Source organism: Molossus molossus, unplaced genomic scaffold (assembly GCF_014108415.1).
Source record: "Molossus molossus isolate mMolMol1 unplaced genomic scaffold, mMolMol1.p scaffold_m16_p_16, whole genome shotgun sequence".
Classification (NCBI taxonomy): Eukaryota; Metazoa; Chordata; class Mammalia; order Chiroptera; family Molossidae; genus Molossus; species Molossus molossus.
In genome coordinates, this window is record NW_023425351.1 from 23,122,440 (window position 1) to 23,147,873 (window position 25,434).

The following is a 25,434-nucleotide window of genomic DNA, read 5'->3' on the forward strand; positions in this document are numbered from 1 at the left end:
CAGGCCAGAAGGGAGTGGCAAGAAATATTCAGAGTGATGAAAAGCAAGAACCTACGACCAAGATTACTCTATGCTGCAAAGCTGTCATTTAGAATCGATGGCCATATAAAGAGTTTCCCAGACAAGAAAAAGTTAAAGGAGTTCATCACCACCAAACCGTTATTATATGAAATGTTGAAGGGTCTTCTTGAAGAAAAAGATGAAATATATGAACAAACAAAATGGCAATGAATACATATCTATCGACAATGGAATCTACAAACAAAATGAACAGGGAGAACAGAAACATTCTCGTAGATATAGAGAACATTTTGCTGGTTGCCAGATGGGAGGGGGGTTGAAGGAATGGGTGAAAAAGGTGAAGGGATTAAGAAGAACAAATTGGTTGCTAGACTGACAAATCTCAAAGAGAAGGGGGTTGGGGAGTGGGAAGAAATAAACCAGAGAAATTATATGCATAACCAATGGACACAGACAACAGTGTGGGAAAAGGCAGGAGGGGAGGGGGGCAGGAGTGGGGAGGAGGGGGTCAATGGGGGAAAAACGAGGAACATCTGTACTACATTCAATAATAAAGATAAAAAAATCCTTTTAAAAGATTAGTCTTATTATTGTATGGACTGGGCATTTCCGCTCTTCAGTTATGGGTTGTGTTGGTTCCCTCTTATGCTTAAATTCAGGACTTGAACATAGCTCCTCATTTATTATATTTTTAAAAAATTTTTATTTTTTCCTTTATTGATTTTAGAGAGAGGAAGTGAGAGGGAGAGGGTTATAGACACACTGATGAGAGGGAACATCAATTGGCCACTTCCTCCATGCGCCCAACTGGGGACCAGGCCCACAACCTGGGCATGTGTCCTGACCGGAAATTGAACTGGTAACCTCTTGGTGCATGGGTCGACGCTCACCCGCTGAGCCACACCAGCCAGACTTTATTATATTTTTAATTCCCTTATTAGTGAGCTGAGAAAAAAGAAGGAAAGAAAGTACACACGGCCTTAATGGGTAGCACACAAAATAAAGCCTAAACTTAAATCTCCAATTTCCCCAATTCTCCAAAGTAGACTTACATTACCATTAAAGTCCCTAATTTACGCTACGAAGTTAGAGAAGATATCCAGTAGATAAGAAATCAGTGGTTTTGCCCCGGCCAGTCTTGCCCAGTGGTTAGAGCGACAGCCCTGGGACTGAAGGGTCACGTGTTCAATTCTGGTCAGGAGTATGTACCTCGGATGTGGTTTAGTGCCCGGCCCTGACCAGGGTCCTTCAGGAGGCAACCAATCGATGTGTCTCTCTCACATCGATGTTTCTCTTTCTCTCCCCTCCCCAACCCCTCTTCCATTCTATCTAAAAATCAATGGAAAAATATCCTTGGGTGAGGATTAACAAAAAAAGAAAAAAAAAGAAACCAGTAGTTTTCAATGCAGGCATTTTACAATCACCTGAAAACTTGATAAGTTTTTAAAAATACACGCACACAGGGCAGAATGCTGCTTCCTAATTTGATTCAATACAACAGGGCTCATCTCTACAAGCACTGCTTAGTGAGGAAAGTGTTACAGGAAGGAGGCAGGAACCTTCATGATGAAAAAGGACATGAGATTATTGCTTTCTGTTGTATCTTCACAAATGATGACAGAAATGTTTTTGAAACAACCAGAAACTATTTCAAATGAATGATTGGGAACAAACTAAAACTTAAAGTATGACCTTAGTCCACAACACCACAGCTATGAGTAGAGGCTGGCATGCTCACACTTGAAGGAGATCAAACAAAGCCACTTTAGCAGATCAAACAAATAATGGCTGAAAAAACATGCTTGTAAATAGTTAATAATGACTAGGCAGTACAGTAGGAAATACAATAAAAAAAAAAAAACAAACACTGTAACAAAGAAAGTCATGGCAAAGGGAAATGCCAAGCACCAACTTTTATGCTTAAAGTGAGAAGCAGAAAAAGCTTCTGAATATAATAGGATCTACCCTTATGAGAGTTACTATATATTATAGACAGAGATAATTTAAAACAAATCAGTATGACATAAGCTTTTAAGCCCAAAATACACACAAAAACAGATGTTCTTTCTGATCATATAACTAAACATGAAACAAGTATCCAAGTCTAACACAGCCCTGGTAGAAAGACAGGAAACAACCCCAAATCAAACACACATGAAGATCAAGGGAAAATTTAGGGAGAGTTTTTTATGTTTTCATAGTGGAACATTACATAAAACAATACAAGATATTTGATTCAACAGAAAGGCAGTAACCAGATTGAATTTGGTTAACAGTTAATACACATTATACTTAGAGAAATACAAATGGGACCCTATACAATCTAACTGATAGAAGATAAACAGTTTTTTTTTAGGGAGAGAGAAACATCGATGTGAGAGTGATACACTGATCAGCTGCCTCCTGCACACCCGCTGCTAGGGATCTATCCCACAACCCAGGCATGTACCCTGATCAGGAAACAAACTTGTAACCTTTTGGTGCATGGGACAATGCCCAACCCACTGAGCCACACAGGCCAGGGCCGATTTTAGACAATTTGATGCAACAAAACTATTCAATCTCTACGATGAGCCAGAGACTGCCAGAGAACAGGAACACAAAGATGAACAAGACAAAGCTTAAAGTTAACAGCTTTTATGCTATGATGTAAGTATCCTGAAAAGATTCTCTTACTGCCCTAGTATGGGGTTGCATAAAATGCTAAAATGAATAAAAAGCTCAAGATAATGGGCAAAATACATTTACATGGAATGGAACATTACCATGCACCAGGGGAAATAGAAAATGAAAAAAAATAATAATAATGCCCTTATGAGGAATGAAAAACAATGTAAAAACATATATTCCTTGTATTTTTTTTGACGTTGGTAGAGAGACCATGCCTTCCTGTCTGTATGATGCCAATAAGCTTTGGTGAATTTCAGTCAATAAGCTTTGGTGAATTTCATGAAAAGAAGTAACTATCAAGATGGTAGCTGCTATTACTATTTATAATCATGCCAGAATCTTTCAAAAGATGGAGCCATCCCAACCATCTCTAGCTATTTAAACTGCCCCAGGTGAAGATGAGGACATTGTGAAGCAGAGACAAATCAAACCCAGACTGAATTACTAACTCTCAGATTTATGATCATAACAAAAGGCTGTTTTATGCCCATATGTTTTGGGATTATTTGTTACTACTGAGAAAAGCAATCCTCCACAAAGACCCCATTGTCAGTTCAATTTTTCGTGGATGTGTCAAGAACCTATGACCTGACCAATTTCGCAGGACTGTGTTTGCAGCTAGCATCCTTAAGGGATAAATAAGATCTTTCGCTGGGACAAAGGGTATTCTTACTATATAAAAGGGGTAAATTCCCCAAGCTCATATTACTCAGACGTGATAAAAAGAAAACTCGTTGTTTGTAAAATATCCACATAAACCCATCCTTGTTGCCACTGTAGGATATGGGGAAGGGTGGTGGTGGAAGAAATGACACAGAATGATATTCATGTTGCTGTGTCATGAATAATAAAGTTCTTTGTCTCTGATCCAGGAGTCTTGTGCCTCCTACCAGCATCCATGAAGCAGTACCAGGCAAACTTGTTAGTTTAGAAGGTAAAAATCCCAGATTCTCCACAATTCTTGACAGGTACAGAGCAATACGTAACTGAACATATTCCTCATGTCTTTTCTGTATTTTCTTCCTTTTGCCTCATTGTGTTTCATTCTAAGTATTTTCTTCTGACCAATCTTTCAATTCACTAATTATCTCTTCATTTTGGTCTTATTTGCTGTTAAATCATCTCCAATGTGTTGATATTTAAGGTATATTTTTCATTTTTAGACTTTCCATTTGGTTCTTCTTTCACAATTTTCAGTATTCCAATGACATTCTCAGTCCTGTCTCTTTCTTTTTATCAATGCAATTATATTTAATTATTTTAAAGCCCATGCACAATAATTCTAAATTAGGATGCCTTATGAATATTTCTATTACCTGTTGTTTCTTCTTCATTTTTGGTCACATTGTCTTGTCTCTTTATGACTTTTTATTTTTAATTCATTGTTTGATGTTGCACATAAAAAATTTAGAAGTTATTTGAGACTTAGAGGATTAATATTTACTTCTAGCAGGTGACTAGGGGCATCAAAATAACAGATCACCTTAATCTAGTCACTGGTTGAGATGTTTCAAAGCTGGGATTTATTTCTAAGGTTTAGCACTTTGGTGTTTCCAACTTAGACATCGAAGGTTTACCAGGACCAATCTCCAACCCTTGGTGAGTTATAAACACCTGTTTTTGTTTTTCTAGACTTGAGTGTTCACCAGAATCTCTCCTCAGCTTATCATTCACCTTTCCCAGAATCAACAGATACTATTAAGGGGAAAAGTAGCACATCTCTCTGCCTTAAAAGCATTCTCAAATACATCTTCAATTTTTCTAATATTTTCAAATAGAGTATTAATCAAAATAATTTATCCAACATTACCAAAAGTGGAACTTCTCCAGAAACAGACTTAATGTGTTTAATATTTAAAGGTTTTAGAAGTTCTGTTTTTTCCCCTTTTCTCTTTCCTCCATTTATTTTCAAAATATGCATTCTACCAGACATCTTTAAAGGTGATGTACATTTTCAAATTAACTAAAAGGAGATACCTTGTTAAATATGCAATACCTTTAGAAAATGTCATTTGCACAAAAACACCTGGAGTAGTGAAGACAAAACACTTGGAGTAAAAAACTTAAAAAAATATTTTTTTTTAGAAATAGACTCATAGATACAGAGGACAGACAGATGGTTGTTGGAAGGGAAGGAAGTTGGGAAGCTGGATGAAAGAGGTGAAAGTTAAGAAGCGCAAATTGATAGTCACGGGGATGTAAAGTACAGCATAGGGAATATAGTCAATAATATTGCAAAGTATATGATTGTCTGACCACTATGCTGTACACATGAAACTATTACAAAATAATAGTGAATGTTAACTATAATTTAAAAATAAAATTTTAAAATAGAGAAAAAAATTTTTTTAAATAAAATAAATGTACCAAAGTAATTTCACATTTCAATTAAAAAGAAGAAAAAGTACATTAGCTGTCATATTTCTAATTATCTCTAAACATTTTACAAACTTTATCTAGGAATAAATGTCATTTATCATGACCCAGTGTTTTTAAAACATTCCAAACATAATATAGTTTTTTCTTATAGTCTTTTTTCCTTGGTAAATTATATAATTTTACAAAGATCTGAAGTCTACTCAACATCTGAGAGAAATATTGTGTCTGCCAACACTTACCGTGAAAAATACGAAAATCAATATATGGATGAGAACCTCTTCTTTCTGATTCAAACCCTGCTCGGCTCCTTACGCGTACATCTCCTGGATGGAACAAGAACGAAACATAGGTTTAGAAGACTACCATCTGGGAAGAAGCTCCCTCATGCAACAAAGGTCTATGTGGTATCGAATTCATAAGTAATGGCTCACTAGTAATATATTTGGAATAAGCAGTTAAGAGTTGATTTATATAAATTTTACTGAGTTGTAAAGCTAGATGAAGATTTTTGTTGATTTTCAAAATCTACTCCTACAATAATTATTATAATCTATATTTTAAAGTTAGCCTTCTGAAAGATGACTCAAGTGTATGATAATTAAACTTAATCTTTTATTACTCACTTGGAATTTTAAAAAAATCCTCAGCACAAAATGTTAAAAAGCCACAGGAGAAACTAATATTTATAAACTGTCTACTCTGTACCTAGCACTATACTACACACTATAGGGGATATGAAGAAACAGAAAATGCCTACTCTAAAGCAGCGTACAATTTTTAAAAATGTACAGAACATTAAAATGTTCCAGATCAGCCCTGTGTAATCTGATCAATCTCTTTTCACTGACAGTGGGTATACCCATGGCCTTCAGCTGGCTTACACTTTGGTCTTTACAAGCTCAGCATTATTTCTACAGTAATGCTCACATGTACTGCTCCAAACAGCACCACAGCATGCCATGGACCAGGCACTCTTTTTGGGCCTTACAGACATTATTTATTTAAATCTCTAACCAACTGACAGTAGGACCTTTATCTCATTTTAAAGATGCCACAAAGTAAAGGGTGAGTCAGGGTTTAAACCTTGCTCTGTGGCTCCACTATACTTCCACAGCCTCCAGGTTCATAACCTTTAAGTCTTTAGTCCCTGTCCCTGTGCTCCTGCAATTCTACGTGCCCTGAGGCTTTTCTGCCTACTCTTTGTTTCTCTAAGTAAGGCATCACTTCTTTTTTTTAACTTATCTTTATTGTTGAATGTATTACAGATGTCCTCTTTTTTCTCTCCCATTGACCCCCTCTCCTCCCCAATACTGCCCTCTCCTGCCTTCCCCACACTATAGTCTGTGTCCATAGTTATGCACACATACATAGAAGTTCTTTGGTTTATCTCTCCCCGCTCTGCCCCCCCCCCCCATTCCCTTTAAGGTCCATCAGTCTAACAACCAATATGTACTTCTTAAGTCCTTCATCTTCTTCACTCATCGCCCAGCCCCCTCCCATTTGGCAAGCAAGAAAAAGTTCTCTATATCTATGAGTCTGTTTCTGTTCTGCTTGCTCATTTTATTTGTAGATTAATTGTTGACAGATATGTATTTATTGCCATTTTATTGTTCACATTTTTGTTGTTGTTCTCCTTCAAGAAGATCCTTTAACATTTCATATAATACTGGTTTGGTGGTGAACTCCTTTAGCTTTTTCTTGTCTGGGAAACTCTCTATATGGCCATTGATTCTAAATGATAGCTTTGTAGGATAGAGTAATCTTGGCTGTAGGTTGTTGCTTTTCATCACCTTGAATATCTCTTGCCACCCCTTTCTGGCCTGTAAAGTTTCTTTTGAGAAATCAGCCTACAGTCTTATGGGAGCTCCACTGTAGGTAACTAACTGCTTTTCTCTTGCTGCTTTTAAGATTCTTTGTCTTTAACTTTTGGCATTTTGATGATGATGTGTCTTGGTGTGGACCTCTTTGGGTTCATCTTGTTCGGGACTCTCTGTGCTTCCTGGACTTGTATGTCTGTTTCCTTCACCAAGTTAGGGAAGTTTTCTGTCATCACTGTTTCAAATAGGTTTTCAATTTCTTATTTTCTCTTCAGGGACCCCTATGATGAAAATGTTGGTACGCCTGAAGTTGTCCCAGAGGCTCCTTACACTGTCCTCATTTTTTGGATTTTTTTTCCTTTTTGCTATTTTGATTGGGTGTTTTTTGCTTCCTTATATTCCAAATCAATGGTGTGCTTCATGGTTTCATCTACTCTACTATTGATTCCCTGTAAATTATTCTTTATTTCAGTTAATGCAGCCTTCATTTCTGACTGGTCATTTTTTATGTTGTGGATGTTCTCAGTTCCTTGAAGGTCTCACTAAAGTCCTTGAACACCTTTATAACCAGTGTTTTGAACTCTGCATCTCATTGATTACTTATTTCCATTTTGTTTAGTTCTTTTCCTGGAATTCTATTCTGTTCTTTCATATGGGATATTTTTCTCTGTCTCCTCATTTTGGCTGCTTCCCTGTGTTTGTTTGTATGTATTAGGCAGAGTTGCTATATCTCTTAGGCTTTCTAGGGTAGCCTATTGTTGTAGGTGTCCTGTAGGATCCAGTGGCACAGTCTCCCTGACCACCCCAGCTGGGTCCTTGAGGTGATCCCTAGTATGGACTGCACACCCTTCTCTTGTAACTGAGTCTTGAATGCTGTTGGCACATCAACGGGAAGAATTTACTCAAGCTGATAAGCTGCAAGGATTGGCTGCGCCCAATGACCACTGGCCTCTGACTCCCTTGGAAGGGCCTAACACACAGAGCAAGACTTACTTCATGAGGGCTCTGGTACCCGCTGAGTCTGATCATTGAGTGTGTCACTTGTGGAGGTGGTTGGGTGGTGGTGTTTCGATGTGGTCTGAAGCTGTCCACTGGGTGTGCTGGCTCTGGGGTAAGGTCAGCCACTGCCTGTGTTCTACCCAGGGCCACCCAGTATAAGCTACAAAGTGAACTGCAGATGGCTGCTTCTTGTGCTGGGCTTGGAGGTGCCCAGGAAAAGCCAAGTTGTAAACCAAGGCTGACTGCTTCTAGTGCCAGGCCTGGGGGTACTTAATGAGAGGTATGGGGCTGGCTGAGCTCAGATGCTGCTTTTTGAGGATATTTTAGGAAACTCTGAAGCAGGATCCAAGACAGGCCAATCCTATGGTAAAGCCATTGGAAACAGCTTGGGTGAGCTCAAAAGCTGGGTGGGGCAGGGCCTTGGAGAATCACCAGGGCAGGGCAAACAGTGTGAGCCAGGTTGCTGGAGTCCCAGATATGGTGGCTGTCTGCTGCCCCAGAGAAGGGCTCACCAAAGGAACACAGGCCTCCCACAGCAAGTCTGTCTGGGAGAAAGTTGCCCCTTTAGCTCTCGCCCCAATGCTAAACAACTCAGTTCTTCCCTGTATGTCTCTGATGCCTTTTAAGCCGCCTCCCCAACGCTGGAGCCCAGAAGGAGCAAGTCCACGTATGTCTGTGCGTGGGCCCTTTAAGAGGAGCTTCCTGGGGCTCCAGCAGCCTCAGCCTCCCTCAGTCTCAGTTCCTAATGGTTTTACAGCCAGTTATGCGGACTTCTCTTCCTGGCACTGGAACCCTGAGCTGGGAGCCTGGTGGAAGATGGGGACCCCTCAGTCCTCAGAGAGGACCTTCACAGCCGAGGTGTCCCTCTTGGTTTTTATCTGCCACACATGGGTATGGGACCAGCCCGTCTGCGCCTCCGCCCCTCCTACCAGTCTGGATGTGGCTGCTTCTTTAATTTCGTAGTTGTAGGACTTCCATTCAGCTCAATGTCAGGTGGTTCTGAATGATGTTGTTCTGTAGTTTAGTTGTAATTTTCATGTGGTTGTGGGAGGAGGTGAGTACCCCATTTACTTATGCTGCCTTCTTGACAGGAAGTAGGCCATCACTTCTTTCAAGGTTCATGTCATCTACCATGAGTCTATCCCATAATGATTAATCACTTTTCTCATGCGATGATTCCTTCATTCTGCAATAAATGTTTACTGAGCACCCAACCACACTTCAGGTTTGAGAAATACAGCAGTAAGTGAAATACATCAAGTCCCTGTCTTCATGAAGCTTATCCTTTCACGGAATGAGGCAAATAAAAAATAAATCATTTCAGCCCTGGCCAGTTTGGCTTAATGGTTAGAACATCAGCCCGCAGACCAAAGAGTCTCAGGTTTGATTCCAGTCAAGAGCACATATCTCGGTTGCAGTTCGTTCCCGGCCCTGGTCAGGGTCAGGCAGCAGGCAGCCAGTAGATGTGTCTCTCTCACAGTGACATTTCTCTCCCCCCACCCACACTCTATCTGAAGATTAAAGGAAAAATTATCCTCGGATGAGAATTAAAAATAAATAAATAAATGAATGAATAAATACATAAATAAATAATTTCATTCTTCAGATGATGGCAACAGGTAACATGGAGAAAACGAAGTAAGGTAAGAGGAACAGGAGGGAGGAGTGATTCATTAGTGCAGTCAGAGACGGCCTCACTGAAAAGGCATCTGAGCAGAGACCTGCTGGATGTGAGGCTGTGAGGCTATGTGGAGGAAGACGGTCCAGGCGTAAGAAAGAACAAGTATAAATACCCTTAGATGGACGTATGCTCGGCATGTTCAAGGTCAAGCAAAGAGGGCAGCATGGCTGGGGTGAGGTGAGTGAAGGGAAGTAGTGGGAGGTGAGGTCAGAGAGGTAGTAGGGCCAGATCACGTTGGACTTTCATGGGACATTACAATAGCTTTGGCAGTTACTCTATGACAGAAAGCCATTAGAGAACTCTGAACGTACAAGTGAGAGTGATTTATTTAACTCATGTCTGAAGAGTCTCATTCTGGCTGGGTAGACTAGAGTTGAGTACAGTCACATAAGTAGATACAGAGAAATCAATTAAGGAGTGAGAGCAATAAACACGGCAATAACTATGGCTTGTGGGGGGGGGGGTGTACAGGGGGAAATATTGGTCAAGGGGCACAACATTCAGTTATACAAGATAAGTTCTGGGGCTCTAATGTACAACAACGTGACTATAGTTAAAAATCAACTATGGCTTAGATCAGATTGTAACAGCATTTGGGGTGGCAGAATTTTGGTTTTATTTTGCAGGAATCAACCAAGAAGATTTTCCGATGAAGTAGACAAAGAGTACATAACAAATAAGAGTCAGAATGACTCCAGGAGAATGGAGTTACATTTTCTGGGATGGCAAGACTGCAAAGTGAACAGCCTTGGGAACACAAATCTTTTGTTTAATAGACATGTTAAATATGAAGTACCTGTTATACACACATGTGGACAAGTTCAATAGAGTTTTAAAAAAACATGAGTCTAAAGCTCTTTTTCAAGGACAGAGGAATTCTGAATAGGTTTGGAGAGAGCGATGGACACAGTGAAGAAGAAAGGGCTGAACATTCATGGGGGAAAATATGTACCAGAGAGAATGAAACAGAGGTAGGTAAGATACACAAGCTACATTAAAGAGGGAAAAAAGGAAACAGAGCTAAAACAGGACACGGGAGAACATTTAGGCTTAAGAGTATGAAAAGGAACTAATGACTTCACACACACACACACAACCCAACAACAACAAAAAGTAGGTGAAGAATAAGGAATGCTCAATATCACAGAATCAAGGGAAGAATTCAAAGCATGAGGGGTCATCATGGAAGATGCTTTGAAGAAAAGATGAGCAGTTTGCCTACTGGAATCTTAACAGTACATTTTAACAGTAGGAATTAAAGTAAGAGGGATCAAGAGTGTAGGGTTAGCCCTGGCCAGTTGAGCGTTGAGCGTTGGCCTGTGGACCAGAGTCCCGGGTTCGGTTCCTGCTAAGGGCATGTACCACAAAAAAAAAAAAAAAGAGTGTGGGGTTAGTAAAGAGCTAAATCTGGCAGAGAGAGAGGAAGAAAATTACACACACATACATGAAAATTCATTTTACTTTGTGGATCTAAGTAATACATTAAAAATTGAAGAACTGCCCTGGCCGGTTTGGCTCAGTGGTTAGAGCATCGGCCTGCGGTCCGGAGAGACCCGGGTTCGGTTCCCGCTAAGGGCACATACCTCGGTTGCAGTTTGTCCCCGGCCCTGGTTGGTCGTGCGGGTGGCAGCCACTCGATGTGCCTCTTTCACGTCGATGTTTCTCTCTCTCTCTCTCTCTTCCTCTCTCTCCCTCCCACTCTATCTGTGCAAAAAATGGAAAAATGTCCTCGGGTGAGGATAAAAAAAACAAAACAAAACAAAAAAAAAACACTGAAGAACTGGGATTAGAAGACAAATGGTCTTCCTTGCCAGCCAACTGAGAACAAAATACATCCAGCAACAGGACTCTCCGATCAGGTATTTCATGGCCTCATCTTTGTCTGTGTTCACATGGCCATCTATTTAGTGCTTAGCAACTCCACAACTCTAAGACTCTTTTTAAAAAATATATGTTTTTATTGATTTTTAGAGAGAGAGGAAGAGAGAAGGAGAGATAGAAATATCGATGAGAGAGAACATTGATTGGCTGCCTCCTGCATGCCCCCCACTGGGGATTTGGCCCACAACCTGGGCATGTGCCCTGACTGGGAATTGAACCAGCGACCTCTTGGTCCATGGGACATTGCTCAAATACTGAGCCACACTGGGCAAAAATAGCCCTACTACCTCTTTTTAGGAAGAATACTCAGGATGCAATTTAAAATTAGTTACTAGTGACAGAGTCCCAGTGATTAAGCCAAATTTCTCAATTACCTATCACTAAAATGCCGCTTGATTCACATCTCATGCAACACTGGTTTCTAGCTTCAATTTCAAACAGTAATAGATTATTTCTGGTGCAAACAGTGATGTAAAGTACCCAATTAAATATACAGTATCTCAATTTTAAATAATAGTAGATAATAAAATTAACTGATATTGGTACAAAACAAAAATGCTTACCTAGCATACGAATGTACAATGCAGTCTGATCAGAGCTGTCATAGGAAATAGCTCCACGCCTCTAAAAAAAAAAAAAAAAATACACACATTTTTAATGCATGACAATTAAACGTGATATAAAATTCAATTCAACAAATGTATTTATTATTCGTGAAGCATAGTGAAGGGAGATTTGGATATACAAAATGAAATTAGATATGGCATCTGCTCTTGAACTCTACAGTTTGTAAAGAGGACAAGTAGTCATAACACCAGATGGTTAAGCATGACCACAAACATGGCTTCAGAGTGAGGCATGCACAGTAGTGAAATTCAATGTTGGAGTATGTCACACAAGTCCACTCATGGAGAGACCTTCTGTAGAGGTAAACAGAACTAAAAAAGAGATATGGCTCAACTGCTTTACTATTCCCTTCTTTTAAACATGAATTAGCAGACAAACAAGAATCACAGACATCTGAAGAAACTCATTAGCTAAAAATAAATGGAATGAGCCCAGGTTGGTTTGGCTCAGTGGTTAGAGAGACAGCCCACGGACCGAAGGGTCCCAGGTTTGATTCCTGGTGAGGGCATGTACCTGGGTTACAGGTTTGATCCTCGCTCCAGTGGAGGTTGTGTGGGTGGCAACCAATTGATGTGTCTCTCTCTCCCCCCACCCCCTTCCACTCTAGCTAAAAATCAATGGAAAAATATCCTTGGGTGAGAATTAACATAAAATAAAAATAAATGGAATGAAATAAAAAACAACAACAAATGATCCAGAGGTTAGCAAGAAATAAGAGAATTTTTTAAAAGTAAGGAGTGTACTCAGATTTGAGAAGTCAATGAATTTATAAAATATAAAACAGGATGTCATTGAAAGATAGGAGATTTTATTTATTTATTTTTTTAATTTATTTATTTTTTAAATCCTCACCCGAGGATATTTTTCCATTTGTCTTCCGATAGGGTGGGAGGGAAGGAGGGAAAGAGAGAGAAACATTGACGTGAGAGACACATCGACTGGCTGCCTCCTGCACGACCCCGACCAGGGCCAGGGACAAACTGCAACTGAGGTACGTGCCCTCGACAGGAATCAAACCTGTGACTCTCTGGTCCACGGTTCGACACTCTAACCGCTGGGCCACAGTGGCCAGGGTGAAAGATAGGAGATTTTAAAATGTATTTTTTGTTTTAAAATAGACGCATATAAAAATGTATCTTGCAACATTATTCATACTAGCCACAAAATGAAAACAACCAAATGTCCATCAACTAATGAATGGATAGATAAAATGTAGTATAGTCCTACAACAGTACTATCCAGACATAAAAAGGAATGAAATACTGACACACGACACAACACTGATGAACCTTGAGAACAGTATATTGAGGAAAAGGAGCCAGTTACAAAGTAAAACGTAGGATATGGTTCCATTTAAACAAAATGTCCAAAATAGGCAAATCCAGAGAGACAGAAAGCAGACTGGTGGTTGTCTCGAGTTGGGAAAGTAGGCGGGAACGGGGAGTGAGAGTTATGGGTACAGGGTTTCTATCTGCAGTGATGACAATGTTCTCAAATTAACTGTGGTCATGACTGCACAATTCTGAATACACTAAAAATCACTGAATTGTATGCTTTAGATGAATGAATTGTATGGTATGTGAATTACATATCAATGAAGGTATTACAAAAAAGCAAATATTGCAAATTTAAAATACAATTACTAAAACAGAAACAACTTTATAAGAGCTGAAACACCCTCAGCAAGCCCTGCCAATTCTGCCTTCACATCTAACTCCCTTCCTCTATCTTCACTTCTTCGTTCTGTCTGGGCACCTGCAATGGGCTGCTGACTGGTTTTCCTGATGCATCTCTAGGCCCCTAGTCCACTCTTCACACAGAAGCAAGAGTGAACATTTCAGCTTACTGCTCAAACCCTCCAGTGGCTCTCACTAAGTCCAAACACCAAGCTCTGATTTCCAGAGGTATCCATGGTGTGTCTATCTCTCTCACCGTATCCTCACCATGACGACCCAGCCACCCTGGCCTCCATGCTCTTCCTCAATCTCGCCAAACGTACAGCCTTTATTCTTGCCATTCCCCTGTCGGGATCACTGCATCACTGTCCACTTCTCACCTCTCAGGTTCTACATGAAATGTCACCTCTTCCGAGAAGCATTCCCAGACTACCAAATCTGAAGTCACTTAAGATCACCCTCTTCCACAGCTCCCTACCTTCATGCTCTTAGCTGTTGTACAGCACTTAGCTGTTGTTACCTTGTTTGCATGTTCTAAAATAAATCTCCACAAGAGCAGGAACTGTGTCTATCTTATTCACCACTGTACTCCTGTCCCTCCAAACAGTAGCTATTATTTAGTAGATTCTAAATAAACATTTGGTAAATAAGTGTTTTTTTGCAAATAAGTTAATGAATAGCACTGATATGAAGACATATTAAAAACCTAGAAGTTAAATGAAAAGAAAATATGACCATATTAAAAAATTCTTAAATAGAAAAGGCCTTTCTCACTGTCCTAATAAATCCAAAAGTCATGAAAATGGATCACTTCGGCTACTACAAAGTTAAATTATATATGGTAAAATATATCATAAACAAAGGCAAAATACAAACCTCAAACCAAGAAAAATGAATTGAACAGATATGACAAGGGCTAATTTCCCCCGACTACAGAATAGCCTAAAAATGAAAGGGGGGAAAAAGTGCTTCACATATCAATTACAAAATGATGAATAATGCAGAAAACAGGTAGAACATAAACATGCAATTTGCAATAAGAGAAATAAGCCAGTAAACACAAGAAAAAAAATGTCTGACTTCATTAACAAAAAAAATACACATTAAAGCAGTGAGACTGCATTTTACTTATCAGATTAATAATGTTCTTCCCTCACAGATCTCTGGCATAAGATTTATAACTCCTCAACATACACCTAGAAATCTCCTTTAAAAAAACTTTACTATTATTATAAAGAAAAATTTATTTAAAGCTCTCATTTAAATTTAGTATGCAAAACAACTCCCAAATCATTATCTCCTTTAATGCTTATCATTTAAGAGAAAACTATCAAGTAAATTCTTACATGATTTCATGTATCCTTAACAAAACACACACAAAAAACAATATGAAATATGAATGAAACAAAAGTTTAAAAAAAATTCTAATTTTCAACACTGGTTGCCTCCAAGGAGGCAGAGTGACACAGAGGTGGAGAAGAACTTTTCAATGCACAGCTTTTGAATTTTGTAGCATGTGGTTATACATTCACTAAATAAATCAAATTTAAAAATACAATAAGAATCTACTATAAAAACACTACAGAGCAGAAGCTCCAATCCCAAGGGGCTAAAGGATATAGAACACACTACTGGCAGCAACATGCTTAAAGCCTCTTCCCCCAATACAATAGCCTAAGGAAGCCTCCTGCACTGTTTCATTAAACTATTTTTTCTGGAGCAAACACCCACTTTAAACTTGGTATGGAAAGACACCTCTCACACCTACTATTCCAATCCCCACTACAAAGATAGTTAGAATATTGTATTACAGGTCTCCCTTAACATTACCATTTTAGTGGAAAACTCAGTACCCTGGAAAGCATATTATGCAGAAATAAATATTTCTATCAGTTAGATCATACTAATGAGACTATAGATATTATTATATAATACCTACCCTGTCATGGTCAACATCTATCAACCTGCTAGTGCTCAATAATAATTTGGATAGCAGCTTGTTAAAACAAATTTTAGCCTGTTATCTCTAACAGTCCTCCTTAGAAAGAGTGGTTGGTTTTTTGTTTTTTGTTTTTCCAAAGTAGGAAGGGTATTTACTAAAACAGCCACTAATTAGAAAGGTAAAATATCCTTTATTGTAGAATAATCTAAAGTAACTCATTTTGGGAGGGATGAGATAAACCAAAGAATTTATATGCATGCGTGTGTAACCAATGGACTTAGACAACAATGCTTGTGGGGTGGAGGTAGGGGGGCGGGTTAGGGATGAGGGTATCTGGAGGGGGGAGGAGAAATGTCTATAACAAAAATAAATAATTTAAAAAATAAATAAAGTAACTAATTTTGTTTTAAAAATATTTTTTTTCTTTATTGATTTTAGACAGATAGGAAGGGAGAGGGAAACAGAAACATCGATAAGAGAGAACATTGATGGGCTGCCTCCAGCATGTCCCCCACTGGGGATTTGGCCCACAACCTGGGCATGTGCCCTGACTGGGAACCGAACCAGCGACCTCCTGGAGCATGGGTCGCCACTCAACCACCAAGCCACACTGGCCAGGCTAAAGTAACTCATTTTGGGACAAACTGCAACCGAGGTATGCGCCCTTAGCGGGAACCAAACCCGGGTCTCTCAGGACCGCAGGTCGACGCTCTAACCGCTGAGCCAAACCGGCCAGGGCAAGTAACTCATTTTGGAAAAATACATTATAAATGATAAATTCTAACTACAAAAATTTGAATTACATGTTAGAATCATGGTATTTTATTTATTATTATTATTCTTTTTTTTTTAAGTCATCACCCAAGAATATGCTTATTTTTAGAGAGAGAGGGAGAGAAAGAAAGAGAGAGAGAGATAGAGAGAGAGAGAAACATTGAATTGTTGCCCTCATTATGCGCCCCAACTGAGAAACAAAAATATTTCTGTCTCATTTGGATTTATTTCATAAGAGTCATGTCTTGGTTTTTGGTTTAATATAGCACCTTCTGGTGCATGGAACGATGGTCCAACCAACCACACCACCTGGCCAGGGTAGGATCATTGTATTTTATAAAATATTTACAAGTGCTTTATACACCAACACTGCAGCACAGACTTAACATACATACTTTAAACATTACCATTTTAAAAGTCATATACTAGCCCGGCCAATGTGGCTCAGTGGTTGAGCATTAACCCATGCACCAAGAGGTCGCTGGTTCGATTCCTGGTCATGGCACATGTCCAGGTTGTGGGCCCAATCTCCAGGAGGCGGCCAATCGATGTTCTCTCTCATTGATGTTTCTATCTCTCTCCTTCTCCCTTCCTCTCTCCATTATCAATAAAGAAAAGAATAAAAGTCATATACTAAATGAGAGTACATCAAACTAAAAAGTTTCTGCACAGCAAAAGAAACCAGCAACAAAATGGAATGGGAACGCACTGTATGGGAGAATATATGTGTCGATGATACATCGGATAAAGGATTAATATCCAAAATATATAAAATACCCATACACCTCAACAAAAGGAAGACAAACAATCCAATTAAAAGATGGGCACAGGACATGAAAAGACACTTTTCCAAAGAGGACATACAAATGGCCAAGAGACATATGAAAAAATGCTCAATGTCACTAATCATCAGAGAGATGCAAATTAAAAAGACTAACTATGAGGTATCTATCACCTCATACCTCCCAGAATGGCTGCCATCAAAAAATCATCAAACAAGTGCTGGTCAGGATGTGGAGAAAAGGGGACTCTAGTACACTGCTGGTGGGAATGCAGAGTGGTGTAGCTACTATGGAAAACAGTATAGTGGCCTGGCCGGTGTGGCTCAGTGGTTGAGCATTGATTGATCCAAGCACCAACAGGTTGCCAGTTCAATTCCTGGTCAGGGCACATGCACAGGTTGTGAGCCAGATACCCAGTGGGGGGCATGCAAGAGGCAACCAATCGATGTTCTCTCTCATTGATGTCTCTCTCTCCCTCTTCCTTCCTCTCTCTCTAAAATCAATAAAGAAAAGAAAATATTTTTTAAAAATAGAAAACAATACAGTGTTTCTTCAAAAAATTAAAAATGAAACTGACAATTGACCCAGTGATCCCACATCTAGGAATATATCCCAAGAAGCCTGAAACACCAATTAGAAAGAATATATGCACCCCTATGTTCATAACAGCACTATTTACAATTGCTAAGATCTGGATACAGCTCAAGTGTCGCTCAATAGATGAGTGGATAAAAAAGCTGTGGTATGTTTATACAATGGAATACTATACAGCTGTTAGAGAGGACCTCTTACCCTTTGAGATGACATGAAGGGAGCTGGAGAGTATTATACTAAGTGAAATAAGCCAGTCAGAAAAAGTATTGCATGATCTCACTTATATGCAGAATATAATGAACAAAATAAACTGATGAACAAAATAGATTCACAGACATGGAAACTGGGAACAGACTGACACCTCAGACGGAAGAGGGCGTTGGGTGGAGGAAAGAGATAAACCAAAGAACTGATATGAGGTGAAGGGGGGATCGGTGGGGAAAAAGGGACATCTGTAATACTTTAAACAATAAAGACAAATTAAAAGTAAATAAAAATAAAGCCATGTAGTACAACTCTATTTTTGATAAAAATAGTAAAACAAATTTAACCAAATTCCTATGTCACATGGTCAGTCATAAAACACTCAGCTATCACCCACAATCCCGCTTTACCTCACCAGTGAATGGAAATAGCTGAGAAGCTTCTCCTCGTGACTTTTCTAATTTAGCCATCCTGGGAACAACTTGTAAAGCAAACTAGTATAGGTCAAAACATGAGTGAAGCTGAGCTAATCAGAAACTGATGTCCCAGCACAAAGTTAAATTTTAAGGTTCCAAAGGATCCGCTGCCACTACCAGGAGCTTTGAGTGGCCCAGGTTAAGACACTTACTACCCTGAATCAGGGTGAATCACTTCCACAAGACTTGACTTACAAGATAAATGACCAAAGGTGTAAAAGTTGTTCCTGAGATTAGTTAATACATAACTTTGAAAGACAAACATGTTTTAAAAGTAACCAAAGATATTTTAAGGGCTACTGTTTTTATCTCGTTCAAGTTTCCACTAAAACGATCTATTGTGAAAAAGCATATTTATTTCTCTTACATGGTACAAGTAATAATACATTAACTAACACTTGGTGATCTCCTTCCTATTCTGTGCCAAAAAATATTTCAGGCGCTTTCCACACAAAATGTCACAACTTCCCTGTCAGGCATGGTTCAGTGGTTAGAGGGTCAGCCCAAACACAGAAGTGTCTTGGGTTCAATCCCTGGCCCTGGTCAGGGGCACAAGTGGGAGGCAACCAATAGATGTGTCTCTCTCACACTGATGCCCCCCCGTCCCCACTTCCACCTTCTCTAACAACAACAACAACAAAAATCAATGGAAAAAATATCCTCAAGCCAGGATTTACAACAACAAAAATCTCACAACCCATACAGACCTCTGAGATCTGTTTCACTGGCTTAGTTTTTCTGATCAGTAAACTGATGGTCAAATGCCTTATACATAGTAGCACTAAATTAATTTTTTGGTAGCATTACCAAAAAATAGTAACATGCTACAAAAGATCAAGCCCAGGTAAAGTTCTGAAAGCAGTTTTCTCTGATACAGTACAATGAGCTTTTTAAGAGTACACTCATCTTACATATGCAAGAAAAACATGCTCATGTTTGAGTGCCTAGCTGAAGACTACATTGATCCACTGAACAGTATCCTTCCCATTCTTATTCCCTAGACAAAGTACTTAAAAAAAAAAATCACGAAGAAAATATTAGCATTCTTTTTGCTTAAAAAGTTAAATTTTTGGTGGTTATATGAAAAGTAAAGCCTCTGAAAACATCCACAATTCAACTAATGAATTAATATTAACTTGACCTTCATTCAATAACTTGGCAAGCTAATCCTTTAAAAACAATGAGTAAATCTCTGTGAGTGCAACAAAATTAATTCTTAACTCACAAAACATAAGGATTCGAAAAACTGGAGTACACGGTTTTTAAGAGAGTTCTTCAATCATATACCTAAGGAAACAGAACTGCTTCAACTAAGAGACAAATATGCTTAAAACATTATGCTTAAATGTGAAAAAAAAAATGACATTAGGGACTAAAACCCTACTTGAAAAAGAAACAACTCTATAGGAACTTTTGTGTTACTTGGTAAATAGTGACACTTTGAACATTTTATTAACAATCTTCAATTTCTTAATACATTAAGACAAAAGCTGCATGGTGGATAAAAGATATAATCATGTTTATATGAGTATAGAAAAATAATTTCAAATAGTATAATCTTAAATATATCCTACTTTAGACTCTCATCCAGATGGTAAACGGCTAGGGTTCTAACAAGCATTTCTCAAGCCTGATATTTAGAAGGAAAATTTTTTAAAAAATGGATATATAATACTTTTAAATGTTTTCAGTATATTATAAGTAAGGCATGCATTTTAGTAGCAGCAAGACCTTGAGAGACCATGATGGAGGTAGTTTTTAAAATGTTTATATATTATAATTGTGTTTTGAAATCCTCAATAACTATACTTTAAATTTATAAGCATTAGTAAATTCTTTATCTCCAGAGAGAATGTTTAAAATATGTACACCAAAAGTCTAAATTGTTTATTAGTTTTATAATCTTAAAAGTTGAATTGCTTTCATCATAAAAACTTCTTTAAAGAAATTATTCCAAGGAATGACACCAGAAAAAGTCCTTGGGGAAGAATAAGGTGGGAGAAGAATAAACATAATTTTAAGCTTTTCAGCTGACAGGTTAAACCCATACTTCTTTTAGTTAGAGAAATAAAAACTGAAGTAAAAGGAGAAGAAACTGGACTAGTAATTTCATTCCTACCAAATATAAAGACTAATAACTAATGTTATAATTGTAATAATAAAGATGGCCTACCTTAGAGGCAATCCACTTGATAAGAACCAAGGCCAGACACCAGATCAATGTAATTCCCATTGGATCAATCAAAAGCTGGCGGCATAATCTCCCTCCTCCCCCAGCGAGCAAAGGAGAAAGGCTTGTCAGGAGTTTGAGAGTAACCAGCTGTCCCGAGGCAGAAGAGGGAACACTGACGGCCTTGAACCTCAAGCAGCTGCCTTCACACAGCGATCACCTGATCACCTGACTCCTCCGAGAATGTGCTGCCAGCCAGCCTTCTTACCCGGCGCGTGCTTAATGCCACAACCCAGGGTTGGGGGAGAACAGCGTCAGTAATGTTGGAAGAGAAAAAGGGAAAACCTTGCTGAGGACTGACCTAACAGTCTCACAAAATGGAGACAAGAGAGGTCTCAGGCTAGCCCCAAACACTTCTACAATGTTCATACTAACAGAGAGCTTTGAAACAACTTTTAAAAAATGTTTGGCAGCACAAAAAACTTCATTTCTTCCACATAAACCAGCTTCATAGGTATAATGTCCTGGCATTTAAAGATATTAATGCATTTTATTCTATCTTTTCAACTTTTAATACTGAATTTGTTCAACTTTTTATTTCCTTTAGAGCTGGGTTTACTGTATGAATGTTATAGGCTTTCATAAATACTGTCTGTGCTATTTAACATTATAATTCACTCATTTTGAATTCAGTACATTTTCAATTAAAAACATAGTAGTTCCAAGCCCTAACTGCAATCTAGTTTACATTACAATGTTTTTGGCACATGTCTCCTTCTCTTGGCTGTGAGTGAGCTCTATAATGGCAAAGTGAGTCTATATTCATCCATCCTCATGATGCTGAGAAAAAGTCTTTCATGAAACTTTCACGAAGCATTCAGCAAATATGTATTAAGTTACTACTATGTACCAGCACCCGTGCGAGATGTAGGTGGCAGGGGCATTATCAGTGACTAAACACAGACATGGCTCCTGCCCTTGTGAAGCTTACAGTTTAGTCCATCTACATTATCAACGTCTGCAACTGTACCAAGTGCAGTGAACCTGAGATACTGCCAACAGAGGAACTGAGAAACCGCCAACAAAGCCTGGTTATGACCTAGTTAAGGGGTGAGGGACTTCTTCCCAGTCTCTGAAATGTCCCTGAGCTGAAATGAAGGGACAAGGCATGACGATGGCCAAGGAGCAGCCCAAACCAAGTACAGTGCGTATGGAGAAGGGTACGGGAGGCTGGAACGCAGGCTCGCAGAAAGCTAGAGGGGAGGCCCCATGATGTGCCTTCATCTATTTTTTTATCCTCACCCAAGGACATTTTTTACTTTTTTGTTCAGATAGAGTGGGAGGGAGAGAGAGGAAGAAAGAAAGAGAAATATCGATGTGAAAGGGACACACTGAGGGGTTGCCAACCAGGGCCGGGGACAAACTGCAACCAAGGCACATGCCCTTAGCGGGAACTGATTCCGGGTCTCCCTGAACCGCAGGCCAACAATCTAACCACTGAGCCAAACTGGCCAGGGCTGTGTCTTCATCTTAAAAGCCAATGCCAACGTGCTGAAAAATTTTAGTTGGTTTTGATCAAGTATAGCTGGGGGGGGGGGGGGGGGGGGGGGGCTGTGTGGGAAGTTAGGAGGCCATTGCAGAGGTCCAGGAGAGAGGCGATGACTGTCCGGACTGGACTGGGTGGTGAGATGAAGAGAAGTGGACCTGAAATCCTCAACAAGTGACAGGACCATGGCATGGATGACAGTTCTTGAGGAGACAGTCACCAGCATGTCAATGGTACACAAACGATGGTTCTACAATATTTGAGCATAGCCCAGATAGTTCAAATATAATGCTATTTTCACTATCCAATCCTCAGTACAAAGTGTTTATTTAACAGAAAAGTTAATTCTTGACCTGTCAAAATGAAGTATAAATTAAACTAATAGGTCTAAATAAATTTTTTTCTTTTTTTATCCTCATCCGAGGATATTTTTCCATTTTTTTTTTTTTTTGTACAGATAGAGTGGGAAGGAGAGAGAGGAAGGGAGAGAGAGAAAGAAACATCGACGTGAAGGGACACATCGAGCGGCTGCCACCCGCACGACCAACCAGGGCCGGGGACAAACTGCAACCGAAGTACATGCCCTTAGCGGGAACTGAACCCGGGTCTCTCTGGACCGCAGGCCGACGCTCTAACCGCTGAGCCAAACCGGCCAGGGCGAAATAAATTTTTTTCTAAATGGAAGCCATTCACGTTAATCCTTGCACACATCGGAGTAACATTAATTCTGTCATGAAATTAGGTGTGACGTGATTTGTCAAGGTCTCTGATTACTCTCTGTAGTCCAGTGAGGTTGCAGTAATCAAACTCAAAGGATGCCCAGGGACAGGACAAGTAGCAGAATGTGTGCCAGCCCCACTCTCAGGAGCAATGCTGGTGTCCGTCTCTGAGGGGCTGTGGAGCCTGGGCCAGTGGCTAAAATGGGCTCGAGGTCGACATCTGCTGCTCTGGCCGGGGTTGCACACTCCAAATTAGCCCTTTACACTGTGATGCCTGGTCCAGGAATATTTCCTTTCCAATCAGCACTTTAAAAGCTCAAGGTCTGGGAAGCAAATACAATATTGCTATCTTTGGCATAGTACTTACACATTTTTATAAACGTCTTTTTGGTTAATGGTGAACTCAAGACTCTGTACTTTTAATTTATGTAAATAGAAAGGACTAAAGAGAAGAAGAGGGAAAAAATCAGAATTGAGACACGGAGTGGGAAAAAGTAAGAAAGGCAGTCCCAAAAGTTCTCTTTTAAATGAGTTTCTCCCAACCGGTATGGCTCAATGGTTGAGCATCAACCTATGCACCAAGAGGTCACCGTTTCGATTCCCAGTCAGGGCACATGCCCAGGTTGTGGGCCAGATCCTCAGTGGGGGGCATGCAGGAGGCAGCCAATCAATGTTCTCTCTCATCGATGTTTCTGTCTCTCTCCCTCTCCCTTCCTCTCTAAAATCAGTATAGAAAAAAAATTTTTTTTGAAAAAAGAGTTTCTGCTGAGATTATTTCCACCAATCAAGAGCCTGGGTTTATTTCCTAGCTTTACTGCCAAGAGCTCAGTGTCACTGGGCAAAGTCACCACCTCTCTGGGCCTGATTTTCTTCTACTTACCAAGAGTTAAATAACAACCATAAAAGAATACCTAGCTCATAGTAAGCTTCAAATAAATTATAACTGAATCTGAATTAAATACTGAAGACCCAAGAATAACGGCCTAACCCGCTCTAGCTCCACCCTAACTCTAGGCTTAATTGTAATGATAGTGGTGCACTGTGCTTGCCCAGCACCCTAACGAACCTTTCCTGAGCTCTAGTAGGGCTAGGGTCTTGGTTTTCATTTTCACACTGGTGAACAGGTTGGCTCCCTAAAAATGGTCCCCTCAGCAACCTTGTCCTAAATTTCTACTATATTTCTAACACTGAAATATAGAGATAATCAAGACACAATCCTCCAGGTCACAAAATGTCCTCTTTGAATAGAGATAGCTATTGAGTTTATGACTAAAATCAGAGATTCTTTACTGCTAATGGCACATTTACATCTCTCAAATCTCTTACAAAAATCTCAGGCAATACAGCTGTTTTTTCTTAAAACAATATACTTAACTTTCTTAATGGCATGAACCTAAGTGCTTTAAAACTTTTTCTTATGTTGAAATATGAAATACTACTAATTTATTTTGAATAATAAAAAAAATTTCAGTAAGATGAAATAAAAAAAAACTGTTATTCAATTAGTATAAACATGCCTTTACAATATTGTGTATTAAAAATTCTAAAAATTAATCTTTCAAGATTGAATCAAGCAATTTATTATTCCATAAAAAACGAGTTACCTTTTACACCAATAACAAATGTATTCTTTTACATTAACTTTTCTCACCTCTCAAAGTCTTACTGAAATATGGCAGGGTAACAACAACCACCAACAAAAGCACTTGACTATACCAAAAAATTAATGCATAGGATACAGCTCAACTTTCCAAAACAGAATTTGATACTGTAAGAGGAAAGTGAAGCCCTAGCCAGTTTGGCTCAGCGGTTAGAGCATCGGCCCATGGACTGGAGAGTCCCGGGTTCGGTTGCAGTTTGTCCCTGGCCCCAGCTGGGGTCGTGTGGGTAGCAGTCACTCAATGTGTCTCTCTCACATTGATGTTTCTCTCTCTCTCTCTCTTCCTCCCTCTCTTCTTCCTCCTCTATCTGAAAATAAATGCAAAAGTATCCTCGGGTGAGGATTAAAAAAAAAAGTGAAAAACTTTTATCTTTCTGGGGCTTATAAAACTAATACATAAAAAATTAAGGCATTAAAAGCAGACCTCACTATTTCAGGAGTGGGTATGATCAATAAAAATAAGAGGTATGACTTTGATCACTGTGTCTTAGAGAAGCAATCCAAGTGCAAATTTTATCCCTGAGGCTTTCTGCCACCCGCAGGACACCTGTCAATCTTGGCAATAGCCTTTAGCTATCCATATAGAGACTCAGCATGCCCCTCTCCTCACCAAATTAGGCTATGCTCATCTGCATTGACATCAGTGTCTATAATTTTGGAATCTTGTTGACAGAAATAGCCTATCCCAGAGTTCTTTATACAAATGTAGTGTCTGTAGAAGCTATAACCAAATTTATAGTAGAAAAATGTGAACACTATAGTCAAAACCCTCCAACTGTGCTTCTATAACTTTGAATTTCACCAATTTTAATAACA

At 39.2% G+C, this 25,434-nt stretch overlaps 1 protein-coding gene across 4 annotated transcripts in view; it reads right to left on the bottom strand.

Annotated features, from left to right (window-relative positions):
- Window positions 1–25,434, bottom strand: part of PDE7A (phosphodiesterase 7A) — a 112,624-nt gene that overhangs the window by 35,664 nt on the left and 51,526 nt on the right. For 3 of the 4 annotated variants that reach the window (XM_036263981.1, XM_036263984.1, XM_036263983.1), the window contains exons 2-3: window positions 12,012–12,072; window positions 5,310–5,393 (exon numbers count right to left, since the gene is read on the bottom strand). In XM_036263981.1, the coding sequence (XP_036119874.1) occupies window positions 5,310–5,393; window positions 12,012–12,072 (145 nt within the window). Of the gene's footprint in view, window positions 1–5,309; window positions 5,394–12,011; window positions 12,073–20,696; window positions 20,963–25,434 lie in introns of those variants that run through there. The other variant, XM_036263985.1, reaches the window with a different exon arrangement.